This window comes from Prionailurus bengalensis, chromosome C1 (genome assembly GCF_016509475.1).
Source record: "Prionailurus bengalensis isolate Pbe53 chromosome C1, Fcat_Pben_1.1_paternal_pri, whole genome shotgun sequence".
In the NCBI taxonomy this organism is placed as follows: domain Eukaryota; kingdom Metazoa; phylum Chordata; class Mammalia; order Carnivora; family Felidae; genus Prionailurus; species Prionailurus bengalensis.
The window spans coordinates 213,530,105-213,548,861 of record NC_057345.1 but is presented as its reverse complement, the minus strand read 5'-3'; the positions used below and the strand labels follow the sequence as shown (position 1 = coordinate 213,548,861).

The following is an 18,757-nucleotide window of genomic DNA, read 5'->3' as shown; positions in this document are numbered from 1 at the left end:
TTTTGAATTACTCAAGCTTTGAATTACTCAAAATTAAAATATGGTGACATCAAAATATTAATGAAGTCTCATTTTATGAATAAAACTTGAAATAATGCAAATCACCCAATTTGAAATGCTTTCCAAACTAGCGTAATTATAAAGGTCAGATAAATTATAGATGGCATTTGTGCTGTATCCCATGACAGGGCTACTCAAGCCAGCTAACAGAAGTACCATCCTCGGTCAAGTTAGCCCTGAACTCTAGATTCAATAAAAAAAAAAAAAAAAACTCTGGGGTGCCTGGGTGGCTCAGTTGGTTAAGCGTCCAACTTCAGCTCAGGTGTTGATCTCACGGGTCATGGGTTCAAGCTCCACATCGAGCTCTGTGCTGACAACTCGGAGCCTGGGGTCTGCTTCAGACTCTGTGTCTCCCTCTCCCTCTACCCCTCCCCTGCTCATGGTCTGTCTCTCTCTGTCTCTCTCTCTCTCTCTCTCTTTCTCTTTCAAAAATAAATAAATAAACATTAAAATAAAATTTAAAAAAATACTCAAAATACTCTATCAAGATAAATTATAATGTACATTTCTTTAGTTCCAGCAATTCCAGGAGTTCTCACGTAAGTGTTCAAAGATAAATACGTCCCAGAATGTGCCCAAAGGCTTTTGAAAATGCCCATCAATTGAGGATTGTATGTTTCTACAATAAAATACCATACAGTCTTGGAAAAGGACAAGGTACTTCTTTACGTATGCTCACGGAAAAATGTTCACAATATAATCAGTGCAAAAACAAATTAAGGAATGAAAGATTCTATTTCTGCAAACAAACACACACACAATCCCAAGCAGAAAGAATTCAAATGCAAAGAATGAAGTTATTTATAGTAGTTACCTCAGGGGAACAGAGCTTGGAGGAAGAGAGAAGGAATTTTCACTTGTCAAATTTTAAAAACTGTGATAGCCAGTTGGTACGTGTTCGGCAAATTCTAAGCACTTCATTCAATTACTCCTCATAAGGACCCTATGTGTGAAATGCTTTTATTATTTCCATTATCAACAGTTGAGGAAACTGATATCCAAAGAGACTAAACCCCCTGAATGGGGGGGTAGGGGAGGGTAGACCGAAAGAGGAAATCTTAAGCAAGCTCCAAGCTCAGCACAGAGCTGGACTGGGGGCTCGATCCCACAACCCTGGGATCATGACCTGAGCCAAAATCAGGTTGGATGCTGAACCAACTGAATCACCCAGGTTCCCCCATGAATGACTTTTTAAATAATAAACTTGTGAATTTTGTCCTTTAAAGATGGAAATCTAGGAGCGGCTGGCTGGCTCAGTTGGTAGGACACCAGACTCTCAATCTTGGGGTCATGAGTTCCAGCCCCCTGTTGGGTGTAGAGACTACTTAAAAAAATAAAAAATAAATGCAAATCTGGGGGGGGGGGTTCGGCAATGTTTTTTATTTTGCAATTTAGATTGTGACACATATCACTGTGGTAGGCAGCATAATGGCCCTGCCAAAGATGCCCTGTATCCTAATCTCCAGAAGCTGTGAATATGTGACCTTATATGGCAAAAGGGCCTCTGCAGGTGTGATTAAAGATCTTGAGAGGGATGCCTGGGTGGCTCAGTCAGTTGGGTGTCCGACTTTGGCTCAGGTCATGATCTCTTGGCTTTTGGGTTCCAGCCCCAAGTTGGGCTTGGTGCTGATAGCTCAAAGCCTGGAGCCTGCTTCGGATTCTGTATCTCCCTCTCTCTCTCTGCCTCTCTCTCTCTCTCTCTCTCTCTCTCTCTCTCTCTCTCTCTTAAAATAAATAAACATAATAATAGTAATAATGAAAAAATTAAAAAAAGGTCTTGAGATGGGGAGATCACCTATCTCACAGATCAACTGGGTGGACCCAATTCAATCACGAAGGTCCTTAGGAAGGAAGGAGGGAGGCAGGAGGGGTAGAGTCAGCAGAGGAGGACATGTGACGGCTGAAGGAGTGTCAGAGCAAGAAAGATTGGACAGGCCATCACTGGCTTTAAAGATGGAAGAAGAGGCCAGAAACCATGGAATGTAGGTGCCTCTAGAAGCTGGAAGGGGTAAGGAAACATTTTCAGAGCACCTACTGGCTCAGTCAGTTAAGCGTCCAACTTCACCTCAAGTCATGATCTCATGGTTTGTGGGTTCGAGCCCTGCATTGGGCTCTATGTTGATAGCTCAGAGCCTCGAGCCTGCTTCAGATTCTGTCTCCCTCTCTTTCTGCCCCTCCCCTGCTCATGCTCTGTCTCTCTCTCTCTCTCTCAAAAATAAACTTTTTTTTAATGTAAAAAAGAAAAGGTAATGATTAATAAGACATGGTCCCTGAGCTTGAAAAACCATCTTAAAATTACCAGTCTGGGGGGGCGCCTGGGTGGCTCAGTTGGTTAAGCAGCTGACTTCGGCTCAGGTCATGATCTCACAGTTAGCGAGTTCCAGACCCGCGTCAGGCTCTGTGCTGACAGCTCAGAGTCTGGAGCCTACTTCGGATTCTGTGTTTCCCTCTCTCTTGCTTCTCCTCCCTTGCTCGTGCTCTGTCTCTCTCTCTCTCTCTCTCTCTCTCTCTGTCAAAAATAAATTAACATTAAAAAAAGAAAGAAATTTTTTAAAAAAGTGGACAGTCTTTCCCCAACATGATTCTTTTTAAACCACTAATGCATATTATAAATACCTGCTGTAAAGAGGTTAACAAAGAAAGATGTATGCAATATCAGAAATTGAAGGCAATCAATTCAGACTTTCAAAGATTTAATGAAACAAAACAAGACAAAACCTACTTTCTGTCAAAACAACAACTCTTACACGTTATAATTTAAATATAGAATATCTTTAAGAGGGTTGATTATCAAAGATCCACCCAGAAGGTGTCTTTAAAAATAAGATTGATATACTTGATTTTTTGGCTCTCAGTGCTTAGTCCTGGCAATGTCTGAGGTTAGCTGTGGAGCCCTGGAAAACCATCACATTCTGAGTCTCGTCTGTGAAATGGGGATAATACTCGTGATTTCACAAGGATATTGTAACAATAAAATGAGAATGCATATGTAAAAGGTCCTTGATATTAACTCCTAATGAAATAAAAATCTCTATAATGCCTTCTAGCTTTAAATTTTTATAATTAAAGTAAATTATTATTAGGGAGTTTAGTTAAAAGGAATCCTTTTTAAAGACACCTACTCAAGTAGTTTGGGATAAAATGATGTAACAATTGAGATTTGCCGCAAACGAATTCAGTGGGAACAGTGGCTTTGTGTAGAGGTTTGGCTATATTTTGAGTATTATTGAAGCCAGGTTATGGGTACATGAGAGTTTGTTCAAAACCATTGTTTGATTTGTATTTGAAATTTTCATACTGTGAAAAGCAAAACAGCAAAGGGGAAACTCAGGGCAATTTCTATTTAGTCCACATGCTACCTAATTAAGGCTATTTCTTTTTCTTTTCTTTTTTTTTTCTTTTTTTAATGTTTATTTATTTGGGGGGTGGGCAGAGAGAGAGGGAGACAGAGGATCCGAAGAAGGCTCTGCACTGACAGCAGTGAGCCCAACGCAGGGCTCAAATTCAAGGGCTGTGAGATCATCACCTGAGCCGAAGTTGGACACTCAACTGACTGAGCCATCCAGGCACCCCAAGGTTATTTCTTGAAGCAAACTTTGATATTTAAAAAAATGGTAGCAAGAGATACAGGTGTGCTGTTTCGAAGGGGCACATACACCTCAATGTTTATAGCAGCACTATCAACGATAGATGAGGTATGGAAAGAGCCCAAATATCCATCAATGGATGAATGGATAAAGAAGGTGTGGTATATATATATATATATATATATATATATATGTATATATATATATATATGTATATATATATATATATATATATATGATGGAGCATTACTTGGCAATCAAAAAGATTGAAATCTTGCCATTTGCAACCACGTGGATGGAACTAGAGGGTATTATGCTAAGCGAAATTAGAGAAAGACAACTATCATATGACTTCACTCATATGAGGACTTTAAGAGACAAAACAGATGAACATAACGGAAAGGAAGCAAAAATAACATAAAAACAGGGAGGGGGACAAAACAGAAGAGACTCTTAAACATAGAGAACAAACAGAGGGTTGCTAGAGGGGTTGTAGGAGGGGGGATGGGCTAAATAGGTAAGAGGCATTAAGGAATCTACTCCTAAAACCATTGTTGCACCATATGCTAACTAACCTGGATGCAAATTAAAAAATAAATCATTGGGGCGCCTGGGTGGTGCAGTCGATTAAGTATCCGACTTCAGCTCAGGTCACGATCTTGCGGTCCGTGAGTTCGAGCCCCGCATCAGGCTCTGGGCTGATGGCTCAGAGCCTGGAGCCTGCTTCTGATTCTGTGTCTCCTTCTGTCTCTGCCCCTCCCCCCTTCATGCTCTGTCTCTCTCTGTCTCAAAAATAAATAAACGTTAAAAAAAATTTTTTTTAAATAAAAAATAAATCATTAATAAAAATGTAAAAAAATAAAACTGAAAAATGAAAAAAAATGGTAGCAATTTTAAATGCAAAATGCATAAGCCTTCAAGGATTTGATAATTTGATTACATTTTCACATAAGCTTTTAATTCATTTTTAACTAAAGGAAACCTATTATAATTAAATGCTACAGCAAAAAATTACATTTACGCAATTTGAGATTATTAGTGGAATGAACACGTTAACCTATAGAACCTTAAACACTTGGGAGATTTTTCCCAAGAGAAATTTCAGGGTATGTTAACAATTTTCTGTCTTTAAGTACATAATTACATATCAATAGTTCAAATGATGATATGTTGGATATTTCTGCAAGAAAATCTATCACTATTGTAAAGAGAATTTAGCAGTAAGTATATATAATGTGCTCCCTTTCTGACCTTGGAGGTGGGAGTTCTCTAGGAACTCTTCGTGAGTGTCTTTTGCTTCTCCAGGCTTTGCTGATCGATGCTCACTCCTCAGAGAGATCTTCCACCATCTAAAGATTACCTGTGATTGGATAGAAGGGGAGAGAAATTAAAGCTGATCTCAATACCAACAGCTACACTTCAGTCTGGGATTTTGAAAACTCGTGGCAGTAGGCACATAAGGCTGTGTGTCCAACATCAGCTATGACTTTGCAATCCAGCATCACATCAAATTAGAAAGGAGGTCTGTGCGTCTCACATTTCCCTTAGAGATCAGAGTCACAAAATCAAAGTGCTGGAAGGCATCTTAAAAATCTATCAAGTCGGGGCGCTGGGGGGGGCTCAGTCGGTTAAGCCTCCAACTTCGGCTTAGGTCATGACCTCACAGTTCGTGAGTTCGAGCCTCACTTCCGGCTCTGTGCTGGCAGCTTAGAGCCTGGAGCCTGCTTCAGATTCTGTGTCTTCTTCTCTCTCTGCCCCTACCCTGCTCACACTCTCTCTCTCAAAAATAAGCATTAAAAAAATTAAAAAAGAAAAATCTGTGAAGTCAGTGGATGTTAAACCACACAGACCCAGATGGCTATCTGTCTCTTGAGGATCTCTGAGTAGAGATTCTCTAACTTGGGGAGCCGGTTCCAAAGTAATTGCTCCGCTCCACTCTCTGCCTCCCTTCCTGTCTACGGGGCAGACGGGATGAGTGGATATTTTACTCATAGGGAAAGGACAGTTACACGGCCAGGGCTGGGGAAAGCACCACTGTGCTTTGTTTGATGCGTGTAAGTGTCATTACGTAACCAGGACACTTCTTGGTAATGGATCTGCCCATAGTCCATTTGTCTTCTACAAGCATGGTGGTTTGTTTGAAGCAAACCGAAGCAAACCTCATTTCCCTGGTTACGAACCGCACCTAAGTTCTATGTTGATTTCATGGCAGTGTCAGCCCTTGGCCCTAATGAGGAGCCCCGTGAAGCTTATTCAATTTATCTCACGTTTTTCAACCTGTCATGGAACTCGGTAGTTAATTGAGATCGTAAAACTTCCACCAAACAAACCAGCTTCTTTCCACACTTAGATGAGGGCTTCGGGGAAGAGATGGGTTAGGAGACAGTGCGGAGAAACTGGTTGGCTTCCTCTCTCCCTAGCATTGCCACGTGAGGTTAAAATTGCCAGGTTAAAATTGCCGTCAGGAAGACTCTGCCCAAGGCAAAATTGCTAAAGCAGGTAAAGCTTGCTACGGGGCCTCCCTTTATTTATTTCCTCTCCCCTATCCCCACCCACCCATTGCTCCCTGGGGTCCTCACAAGTCTTGGTGTACCTTTTTTGGGCCACTGAGCAAAAGACACTCACGAAGAGTTCCTAGAGAACTCACATCCCTACTAGTTCTTTGGCCCTTCTTGGTTGTTCTGGAACCACCCCCCCACCCCCGCCCCCACCCCCACCCCCAGCCTTTGAAGTGCCAGACCTTCTCCTTGCTTCTTACTCCTTGCCCCCTTGCTTACAGGCCTGGGCTTCAGCCAGCTTTCCTCTCCTTCTAGAGCTGCCTCCCTGCGTCCTATCATCTCCTGAGGCTCATCTCCCACCTGTCTCCCCTTCCCTGATATCTGAAGGATAGCTGCCATCTCTCAGGACCATGGAGATGTGCTATGCCACCCTACCTAGCACCCTGCCCAACAGCAGGTAGGTCCTTTAAAGGGTTACTGTTCATTTGGATGTTGTGCTGATTGCTATAGATAAGCGGGAAAGAATGTGTACGTTACAAAACTCTAAAGTCTTGGGGCGCCTGGGTGGCTCAGTGGGTTAAGCGTCTGACTTCAGCTCAGGTCATGAACTCGCAGCTGGTGAGTTTTGAGCCCCGCGGCGGCTCCGGGCTGACGGCTCAGAGCCTGGAGCCTGTTTCAGATTCTGTGACTCTGTCTCTCTCTGCCCCTCCCCTGCTTGTTCTCCGTCTCTCTCTCTCTCTCTCTCAAAAATAAATAAACCTTAAGAAAAAAAAAAAAAGAAGTGGTGGGTTGTCTCTCCCTGTGGCCATACCACCAGGAGGTATGTTACAAGGAAAGCGAGTCTCAGATTGAATTCTGCCATGTCACCAAGCAGGCACAAAAGTCCAAACTACGTTTCTGGAAGGTGAGTGGAGTCCCGTCCTCGCCAACCACTGGGGCACTGTGCGGGAACCTTCACGGGAAAGTTTCTCTCTGCTACAAGCACACCTATGTTACAATGACATAATCAACCACAGTTCTAGCCAGATCACTTAGTTAGGTGCACGATTCGGGAACAGATGGAGTTCTAGACCAATCACTACTCCAGCAATGTTATACGACCAAGCTTACTTCTGAACATTGTTCAAAAAAAGGCGGAGAGATGCATAGAGTTGTTGAATCGCTATATTGTACTCCTGCTATGAATATAACAGTGTGTGTTAACTACTCCGGAATTAAAGTAAAATAAATAAATAACAAAACATTTACTTTTTTTTTTTATGTGTTATTTATTTTTGAGAGCAAGAGAGACAGAGCACGAGTGGGGGAGGGGCAGGGAGAGAGGTAAAGACACAGAATCCGAAGCAGGCTCCAGGATCCGAGCTGTCAGCACAGAGACCCCACGCAGGACTCGAGCTCACCGAACCGAAAGATCATGACCTGAGCCGAAGTCAGACGCTTAATCAACGGAGCCACCCAGGCGCCCCGATAACAAAACATTAAGAAAGGCAGAGAGACACTTGTTCAATCTTATTTATCAGCCTCATATCTTGCTTGTTACTCATTTGTTTCATCAGGGAAAAATTATTTCCAACATTTAGTATACTAATTCATCAACCCTCCGGTACTGATTTAGAAGGCCACATTTGAAGCGCTTGCCAATAATGGCCTCTAGAGGGAGAAGCCTCAGGGCACAAACTCAAGTCAACTTGCGCACAGATCAGCATCCTACGGCTCCCCTGACGTATCTGAAGTGAATTACTGAGAATGTAACACTAGCCTAAAGAAAGATGACTGGCTAGACCCGGAGTCCAAGCCTCCTCCCTTCAAACTCATAAACATAGGGTTTGTTCTGAGGCCCGAAGCTTTCTTCAAGTATGACCTTTATCCTACAGTCATTGGGTCATCTCTACAGGGCAGTACATAAAAAGCTAATATTCAGAATCACTACTTAGCTTTGTCAAGACTCACTTATGTTCCGAATGTTGTACTTATTAAAACAGAAAATTATGGTAGATATTTTCTACCACTTATTGTCTTTCAGATTGGTAAATGTTCCCTTCCCTTCCCTTCCCTTCCCTTCCCTTCCCTTCCCTTCCCTTCCCTTCCCTTCCCTTCCCTTCCCTTCCCTTTTTCTTTTTTTAAGTGACAAAGGAAGAATAAAGCCCTTAATAATCATTGAGAGAGGCGTGAATTGGTTTGGCAAATACCTATCAAAAGGCCATTCATGCCTTTTGACCCAAACATTCTACTTGTTAAGAATGTATCCTTTGTTGGGGCACCTGGGTGGCTCGGTTGATTAAGTGTCCAAGTCTTGATTTTGGCTCAGGTCATGATCTCATGGTTCTTGAGCCTGAGTCCCACATTGGGCTCTGCATTGACAGTGTGGAGCCTGCTTGAGATTCTCTCTCTTTCCCCCTCTCTCTGCCCTCCCTGCCTCTCTCTCTCTCTCTCTCTCTCGCTCGCTCTCAAAATAAATAAATAACTTTTTTTTAAAAAAAGAAGTTATCCTGAGGAATTTGCCAGAAAATGTGCATAGCATTTTCCATGTGTTTGCCATAGGTTAATTATGACAATGAAAAATCAGAACTGACCTAAGGGTTTGCCAGCTGGGACTAATTAAATAATGATGGCACATTTAGATGATGGAATATTTCACAGCCAATAAAATATTATGTGAAAAAATAACACAGAACAATGCTAATGATGATTTGTTAAAAGGCTCACAAGTGTATACACCACTAATCCAAATATTGAAAGGAAAGTATTTATACATGCAGAGGGAAGGAACATCAGAGTGGGAGCAAATATAACATGCCAGATGGAGTTTGAAGGGAGCGGAGCTATGAGGTATCCCCAAATATTTGTGAACTGATTGCTACTTATTAGCTAGATATTAGCTCATCAGCTCATTTTAGCTCATATATTCATACATAGCTATTGTCACGTATTTAACTCTATTTTGAAAATGTTCAAGCCTATAAATATTGTTTTAAGCATCTTGTTCTTATTAACCGTGCATGTTTTGTTAACGAACACGCAAGACAAGCTGCTGAGGGGCTTACGCTGGTTTTTGCAAGTTGAGATATGGCTGTCACATGGGCTTCACTGTCCTCTCCCCGGGTCCCCCGAATCTCCCGACTGCCTGTGAGCAGTACACGACTGTCTTTTTATGAATGGAGAAACCCACCGTGGACAGCTGAGATAACTCGCATCCGTTTCAGAGGCTCGGGGAATCTTCTGGTGTCGCCCCGTCTACTTCTCGTATAGGGCCTCATACGCGCTCCAGGAAGGATGGGCAGGCAGCCTCCTCAGAGGATACGCACCAGGATTTGATATCTTAGTAGAAAACACGTGATCGCTGGCAGAATTCTTTAACATTTTAATTTATATATAGCATGTTTTTAGACTTCTATATATTTCCAGTATATCTTTGTAATAAACTTGGACATTGAGCTTACTTTGTTGTCGTTGTTGTTTTAATGCTTATTTATTTTGCGAGAGAGGGAAAGCAGGGGGGACAGGGCAGAGAGAGGGAGGGAGAGAACCCCAAGCAGGCTCTGCACTGTGAGCCTGTCATGATCTCATGAACCGCGAGATCATGACCTGAGCTGAAATCAAGAGTCGGACGCTCCACCGACGGAGCCACCCACGTGCCCCTGAGCTTACTTTGAAAAGAGAGGTCAAAGATTTCTCATTAACCCCCTGGCATCTCTCCTTCACCGGTTACGAAGGCAAGATGAGGAGGCATTTGTCGTTCATCCGGTGAAGGCCCCTAAACGTTAGGTCCTTTCCACCACTGGGACAGCAACTCACTAGGCAGCCCTTGAGGGGACACGGGAAAAAAAGTGGGCCCAGCTGGGCATCTCAGCATCTGAGTATATTTGGACAATGCACACCCCCGCCTTCCCCCAGGGTTGAGACTGTGCTCCCACCACTACACTGGCTGAGAAATCCTACTAATGGGAGAAAAGCAGAGACTCTGTGATTAGATGGGTCTGGGTTTAAACCTTGTTTTCTATCAGATACCTTGGGCAAATGTCTTCATCTTTTTGGGCCTCGGTTTCCTCATCTCCAAAATGGAAATAATGATGATGACTCTTGGAGGGATGACACGGGAGAAATCCAAAGCCCCCAGCCCGATGCCAGATATGGAGTGTGCCCCATAGAGGTGGGTCCTTGCCTCTTTCTCCCTTCTCCTCTTGTTCACCTGCTGGTCAGTCCTTCATATCCATAGAAACCAACTCAGCCCCAAATCCCAAACATCTTCTTTCTCATCAACTAGCTAACAATATTCGCTCTTATGCAGCGAGGTTTGCTTTCCTGATCGTATTCTTCAAAAAGACATAATTTATTTCAGTTTTTCACTCTGACCTGATGTTCGATTTTTTTTTAATCTTCAGTAATCATTAAGAATTGCATGCTCTTTGCTGTAGTTCTTCAACAGCATAATCAAGAAGAATCATCTATCTGTCATCTATCTAGTTAAAAACAAAGTTACTTAGGAAGGGTTAGAGTAACTTGCCAGATACCACACAGCCAGTGGGAGATTCCAAATCTTTCTCAGCGTCTGTCTAGGAAATAGTTTTGTAAGTGAGCACACGGCTGTCTCTGCTTTGTCTTGCAGACTATTGTTATTCTAACAGATCAAGTTTCTCCCTGCTTTGGACATCATGTATAATTAGGGGATTTCACAGAGTGGGGTTTGAGATTCTGTGTCATGGAGAGCTTGGGAATCAGATCTGTTATTAGGTGAAGAAGAATTTTGTTATCTGAACAGCCTACTGAGAAATGGAGAAGTTAGGACTGCTAGGTAAACTCCGCATGTAACTTTACCTTTCCATACCACTCAAAAACTCACAAAGCGCTGGTTTTCCAGAAGGTAGAAAGGTGTTATTTTTTTAGATGTACTATGAAGATAGTTTATTTTATTTCACCTTATTTAAAATAGCCCATAATTCTGATATGTTTTTGGGGCAAATTTACAACATCAAATATGTGTTCCTCTATGTTTGGTTCAATTTGTATAAACACAGCGAAACTTAGATTTTCAGCCATCCAAATTTTCACTCTGGGATGGTAGTAATCACTAGGAATTAAAACCTTAGGAATAAAAGCAACATTATTTAAAATGGAGAGGAGTCTGAGGTTGAAATAAGAATGGAATAAACTGAAATTAACAAGGATTGTGTTGAAATAGTTCTTTCCTTCAAGAATTCACAAATGAAGTTGCCCTTGGAGAATCAAATTAGTAAATTTCAGGGGCACCTGGGTGGCTCAGTCTGTTAAGCACCAGACTTCAGCTCAGGTCATATCACGGTTGGTGAATTCAAGCTCTGCATCGGGCTCTGTGCTGACAGCTCCGAGCCTGGAGCCTGCTTTGGATTCTGTGTCTCCCTCTGTCTCTGCCCCTCCCCCACTTGCCCTGTGTGTGTGTGTGTGTGTGTGTGTGTGTGTGTGTGTGTGTCTTTAAAAAATAAACATTAAAAATTTTGTTAAGTAGTAAATTTCAAACACGATGAATGTGATTAGGAATTGATAGCAGTCTTTGTTGGTTGCCACCCACCTGCCTTTTCTAGAGGAGCCCTGATTTGTCCAGCAAACTCTCTCTTCTGCATAGCTTATGCACAGATTGCAGGCCTCATCTCTAGCTCCAGAAGGCAGGACATGATTGGTCTAAGTCATTTCCGGTAGTTCCCTCCATACCCTCACCAGTGATTGGTATGGGCATGGGCATGTGATAAAATTTTGGCCAATGAGACACCAGAAGTCAGCAGAAGCTTCCAGAAGATTTTATCACTTATACAGAGAAACACATCCCGTTTTTGGACACCGGCCGTTGTGCTTTGATGTGACTGCTGAAGTTACTGTAGCCATTTTGTGACTAAGAGGGGAGCCAGGTTGAGATGACAGCTGTCATCTGGAGGACACAGAAGCCATAAGTTGTGGGGAGGAGGAGCCAGAGCACTGTCACTGTGTTGGGAACCTCTTTTCCGTTGGATGTGTTTATGTGAAATAATACCATATTTCATCAGATCGAATACACCAGCCATTGTATGTCACGGTATTATTTTATGTGTCATGTAGAAATAGCTCTGTCCAAAAAAATCGAAGTACAATGTTTTTTTAATCACTTATATTTATTGAAAGTCTCTTTTGTTCTTCACTAGACATGTACTTTATTATGTTTTTCTTAGCATTTGAATTACTTCATTAATTTTATAGATTATATTGACACAATATATGTATTTTTTTAATTTTTATTTTTATTAATTTTTTAAATATTTATTTTTGAGAGAGAAAAAGAGAGAATGCATGCACATAAGCAGGGGAGAAGAAGAGACAGAGGGAGAGAGAGAATCCCAAGCAGGCTCTGCACTGGCAGCACAGTGCCTGATGTGGGGCACGATCTCATGAACCGTGAGATCATGACCTGAGCTGAAATCTAGAGTCGGTTGCTTAACCAACTGAACCACCCAGGGGTCTCTGTATTTTGCTAAATATAATAAAGTTATATTGCCCGTGTGTATACTTAAAAAAGGAAAATATAAGTGGAATAAACAAATGAAGGTATTCCTGAAACTCCCCCGTATTCAGAATCTGAGTCTTCTGGATCATTCTTTGAATGAGAGTTTCAATGTCTGACTCAGAATATCGTCCTCCATGACATCAAGAACATGGTGATAACAGCAATACAGTACTGAACTCTTCAGCTGGCTTTGCAGTTCTGTAGAGCCGGCTTCCTTTTGATTTCTACTTTGGGAGGGCTGTAAACGTCTCAGATTCACCCCTACTTCCTTGTAGCTTCTGGATTTTCTTCCAAGCTGCTGCTCTCATGCTTGGGCTTCTGAGTTGTTTTCAGTTTCTGGCTCTTATGGATAAAGTTTCTGTAAACATTTGTGCACGGGTTTTTGCCCCCTTTTGCTCCTTTTAAGTTGTTAACTGTCTTCTATTCATTAACAATTCTTTATAATAAATTGTCCTTGGTAAAATAACAGTATGGTTTCTGTCTCCTCAGTGGACCTTGCTTGAGATCACTGATACGAATCTTTAATCATTCATTATGTAGGGCACTCAGTAAGAGCTTTTAATTTGGGTACACTTCAGGTTTAGGACATTTTCTTGTACAGTGTTTCTCAGAAATTCCTTTTTTTCAGGTATTGGATGTCCTGGTCTAATTCTTTTATTTTTTCCCTGTTTTCCATCTCTTATCTTTGGTTCTTTTTCTCTAGGAGATTTCCTCAATTTTATATTCCAACCCTTCTGTTGAGTTTTTCATTTTTTTTCCTATCATATTTTTTATTTTTTAAAAGGTGTTTAACTTTTTCTGAATGCTACTTTTTTATTGTGTTCTATTCTTGTTTCATGGATACAAAACCTCTTCTTATCCTGCTTGGGAACATTACTGATAAGTATTTTGCTCTGTCTGTGTACATTCTTTACTTTTTCCAAAATTATATTTCCTGGATTTTGTTGTTCATGGTGGTATTGATGATTTGATTTGCCTTTCCTCAAAAGCCTGATAATTCTTAGATGTGCATGGGTATTCAGGAGTGGGGTGCTAGGAAGCTGATCGGAAGTTCTGGCATTTGAGCAGGGCTTGTTCAAAGGAAGACTTCTTTATAGGGTGACCTGCTGGGGCTCTCCGGTTGGAGGATCCTGACTATTAATACCTTTTTATCTCGTTACTTGGCCTGGTCTGATTCTCCAGGGAAGAATCTTCTAGTTTTTTCCCTCCTGAGCCTTGGGAGAGTCAGAGTGAGTCTCCTAAATCAGTATTTGGATTTTCATTTAATCTCTTGCCATATTTAACACTGAGTCCCTCTGTCCCAGTGGCCTGGGGGCCTGAGGCCATACATACTCCTCCAGAGACCAACCTTCCAGTCTTCTGGGGGGTGAAGCAAAACTGTTGTTGGTTGTGCAGAGGAGGGGAGGATATGAAGAAGGTGGTTGTAACATCTCAAACAGAATTCCAATCATTCCTACTGTTGCCAGGTCCTTCTTTACCCTTGCTTTCAAAAGAACCCACTCCTGGGACACCTGGATGGCTCAGTCGGTTGAGAGTCCGACTTCGGCTCAGGTCATGATCTCGCGGTCTATGAGTTCGAGCCCTACGTCGGGCTCTGTGCTGACAGCTCAGAGCCTGGAGCCTGCTTCGGATTCTGTGTCTCCCTCTCTGCCCTTCCCCTGCTCATGCTCTGTCTCTCTCTCTGTCAAAAATAAATAAACATTAAAAACAAAAGCAAAAAAACCCACTCCTACCCATTCTTGAGCTTTGCTGCTCTGAGACTCTGGGGTACAAATCTGATGGCTTCTCCACTTGCCCACCACGAGCTTAGATTTTAGCTTTGTCAGGCCTGTTAAATCAGCTTCTAGTAGGTCATCCAACTTCTAGCACGCAAAATTGTTGCCTTTCCCATTCTCTTTGTCTTTGTGGGTTTATGCTTTAGGAAAACCCTGTAATTGTCATTTTAGTGGTGTTGCCTGAGGGAGGGAAGGTATATAACAGTTTTTTAACTAGAAGCTGTACTTAGTGTATTCTTAAGATGTTTACAATGCTACACAGAATCTGATATATATATTTCTTAATTTAATTTAAATATATAGGATAATATAAATGATTGAGTTGGTAGTCAATATTTAAACTTAGGAATATCTATTAAGTTTATCATGATTTTAAGATATCTAAAAGTTTAAAAGAGTTTGATCTATATTTTTACATTTGTTTCATTACAGTTTTTCAAACAGTTGGTTTGATTTTGTTAGATTTGTAATTATGTCTCTTTAGAATTTAGAAATGCTTGAGAAAATAAAAGACATTAAATTTGTGGTATAGTTTGAAATGTTTAAGATGATTTAATTAAGTTGCAAATGGTATTTACATTTAAGAGAACTTAATTTTATTAAATTTATAAGTTCCATGGCTTTAATTGATAATTTCTAAGATAATCTGATTAAGTTTGTAAATAGTGCTTAAAAGTTTAAGAGATTATAATTTGTTAACTGTAAGTAGCTCATTAAATGTTTATCAAAGGATAATGGGACTCAGTGTTTTTAATTTTCATTCATAATTACCTTATTTATATTTGAATTTACTAGGTTTGTATTTGAAAGTTTAAAGAAAAATAGGTTTTAAGGGCGTCTGGCTGGCTCAGTTGGTGGAACTCGCGACTCTTAATCTCAGGGTTGTGAGTTCAAGCCCCACATTGGGTGTAGAGATTATAAATAAATAAATTTTAAAGAAAAATAGGGTCCTAATTTTTAGCTTTAATTGAATAGCAGTGATAAACACAAATAACTGTAATAAATTAAATATTTGTATTAAATTATAAATTATAAATAATTAAAAATAATTATAAAACAGTTTCCTAAATCAGATTAAAAAGATTGATTTAGGAATCTGGGGACAACTGAGTGGCCATTTGGAGGAAAAAAAAAATTGATTTATCCCTAACGACCAAGATAAACTCCAAACAGATCAAAGATCTACATGCTAAAAATGAGACCATAAAATTACTAAAAGGAAACCTGGTAAATTCTTTATTATCTTTCCACCTATGTTAAAAACCCAAAAACCAGGGGCGCCTGGGTGGCTCAGTTGGTTAAGCATCTGACTTCGGCTCAGGCCAAGATTTCACAGCTCATGGGTTTGAGGCCCGTGTGGGATTCTGTGCTGACAGCTCAGAGCCTTGAGCCTGCTTGGGATTCTGTCTCCCTCTCTCTGCCCCTCCTCTGCTCATTCTGTGTGTGTGTGTCTCTCTCTCTCTCTCTCAAAAATAAACATTTAAAAAAATTAAAAATAAATAAAAATTAAAAAAAACCCAAAAGTCAGGAAAGAGAAGATTGATAAATATGACTCTATAAATATAAAAAACTTGGAAACATGGAAATATTTAAAGCAACTTTATCTGTAACAGCTCTAACTTGGAAACAACCAAAATATCTATCATTTTATGATAGATAAATACATCCATATGACTAAATATTACTCAGCAATAAAAGGAACTGCTGATATGTGCAATCACATGGTTGAATCTCAAAAGAATTATGTTAAGTGAAAGAAGCTGGACATAAAAGGCTACAGACTGTCTAATCCCATTTAGGACATGTTGGAAAAGGCAAAACAGAAATCAGATGAGTGGTACTAAAGGGATGGGGATGGGAGAGGGGAATGTGACCAGAAAGGGACATGAGGGAAATCATGGGTTGATAAAGATATTCTCTATCTTTACTATGGCGCTGGTATTTCATTTGTCAAGCTCATGAAACCTATACAGGGTGATTTTTACTATATTAAAAGCATACATTGGGGTGCCTGGGTGGCTCAGTTGGTTAAGCGTCTGACTCTTGGTTTTGGCTCAGGTCATGATCTTACAGTTTTGTGGGTTTGAGCCCCGCATTGGGCTCTGCACTGGCAGCGTGGAGCCTCCTTGGAATTCTCTGTCTCGCACCCCCCCTCTCTACTCTTCCCCCATTCACTCTGTCGCTCTCAAAATAAATAAATAAACTTAAAAAAATTTTTTTAAAAATCATACCTTGATAAGCGGGGTGTCTCCCTCTCTCTGCCTCTCCTGCTCAAGCTCTGTCTCTCTCTCAAAAATAAATAAACATTAAAAAAATTTTTTTTGAAATACCATTTTCATTTAGAAAATGGTACAGGGACCAGGGATAGTATCACACTGAGCATGATTATGCATGCTTTTTATTATTATTTATTATTGAAAGGCAGTTGACATCCAATGTTCTATCAGTTTTAGGTGCAAAACACAGCACAATTTTGTACGTTATGCAATGCTCATCGAGTGCTGTTACCATCTGTCACCATGCAACGATAGTTCAATATTATTGACTATATTCCCTATGCTGTGCTTTTCATCTCTGTGACTCATTTATTTTAATACTGGACGTATTTTTCTTTTTATTATTATTTTTTTAAGTTTATTTAGAGAGAGACAAAGACAGCGCTGTGGGGGAGGGGCAGAGAGAGAGACAGAGGGAGAGTCCCAAGCAGGCTCTGCACTGTCAGCACAGAGCCCAATGTGGGGCTCGAACCCACAAAACCGTGAGCCGAAATCAAGAGTCAGGCACTTAACTGACTGAGCCACCCAGGCGCACCAATACTGGAAGTTTTTTTTACCTCTTAATCCCCTTCACCTATTTCACCCATCCCTTCACCCTCTTCCCCTCTGGCAACCACTAGTGTGTTCTCCGGATTTATTTTTTGATTATACATGTTTTTAATATCATCTTTATTTTCACACTGAAATCCTGGAATCAGAATTCCAGATTCTGACTCATTAGAAGCTATTATTTTAACTTGATAACTCACTATAGAGGTTGTAGCTATTAGTTTTGTTTCCTCCTCCTAAGTTTTGAGACCCAGAAATGGAGCTTTAAGCAATATTCCTTCTAGAAAAACATTCTATTACAATAAAGCAAATTGGAGGTCCTACAGAATGCATGACGACTGTAATTTCCTCCTTACCATGCATAAAAACTTGGGCATGTATACCCCAGACACTATACAACATTAGGAAGATTTTCTGAAAGCAAAACTTCCACAAGATTTTGCACAAAAGAAGGCTATGCAAGAAAACTACACATGCTAATGATAAAAATCTTTCCAAAAGAAAACAGGGGCAAAATCGCACATACTTATGATACCGGAAGAACAAGTCATATAAGCAGTAAGAGGATAGGGAACCTGGCTGGCTCAGTTGGTAGAGCATGTGACTCTTGATCTCGAGGTCATGAGTTCAAACCCCACGTTGGTCTTAGAAATTACTTAATTAAAAAAAAAAAAAAGGCAGCAATAAGAGGATAAAACATGTCACAACAAAGTGGATGGGACGTCACTGACTGACTGTGGTCCTACACCGTGAAGACACAAATGGGGTTTCAAGGGGGTTCAAGCAGCTATTTTGGACCCAGAGGGACATTCCAGTGCTGAGATTTAGTACCAGGGTGACCTTGGGCAGGTCTCATAGTCTCTGCCTGCTTGCTCATATCCATCACAACTTCTGGGAGGATTAAAATGAAATGGTACATGTAAATGTGCTTAGCAGAGCACCAGATACGGTTTTGTGTTTCTGTTCTATAAAATCATCGCTGGCATGTGTTTCCGTAAGAGGTTAGAAACACAGACGCAGCTCCCCAGGTTTAGAAGCAGCACAGATCCACTCTTGCAGCGCTCGTCGGAGAACTTGATGAAACCCGCAATTTTCTCAGGCTGGAGATGGTGGGCTCATCCCCAAGTGCAGAAAGACAGTGTGAGGCAGGGCCACGCCAGTCAGTTCTAACACACGCTTTGCAGAGGCCTGACCCCAAAACAGTAAGTGGGTTTGCCAGGTGGGCGTGCTAAAAATCTCAAAGAAATCCAAAGTACTCTATAAACAGTAAGATCAAAGCAAAAAAAAAAAAAAAAAAAAAAAAAAAAAAAAAAAAAAAGAAGAAGAAGAAGAAAGTCTGAACACAGCTGCAATTGCTTTTTTTTTTTTTTTCACCTTTGTATTAGCACAATATTATCTTCTGGAACAATGCCCAGAAAAAAGAATAGAATCTCTCCAAAACCTTCCTGGATAAGGGCAGGAAAAGTGACCGAGCAGGCAGAAGGCCCAGGTGTCTACAGCCCCG

The 18,757-nt window shown here is 40.9% G+C and overlaps 1 protein-coding gene across 1 annotated transcript in view; it reads right to left on the bottom strand.

Moving 5' to 3' along the window:
- Positions 1 to 18,757, bottom strand: part of FBXO36 (F-box protein 36) — an 88,765-nt gene that overhangs the window by 26,385 nt on the left and 43,623 nt on the right. The window contains exon 2 of the mRNA XM_043578108.1: positions 4,899 to 5,007. Coding sequence (XP_043434043.1) covers positions 4,899 to 5,007 — 109 coding nt within the window. The remainder of the gene's footprint in view (positions 1 to 4,898; positions 5,008 to 18,757) is intronic.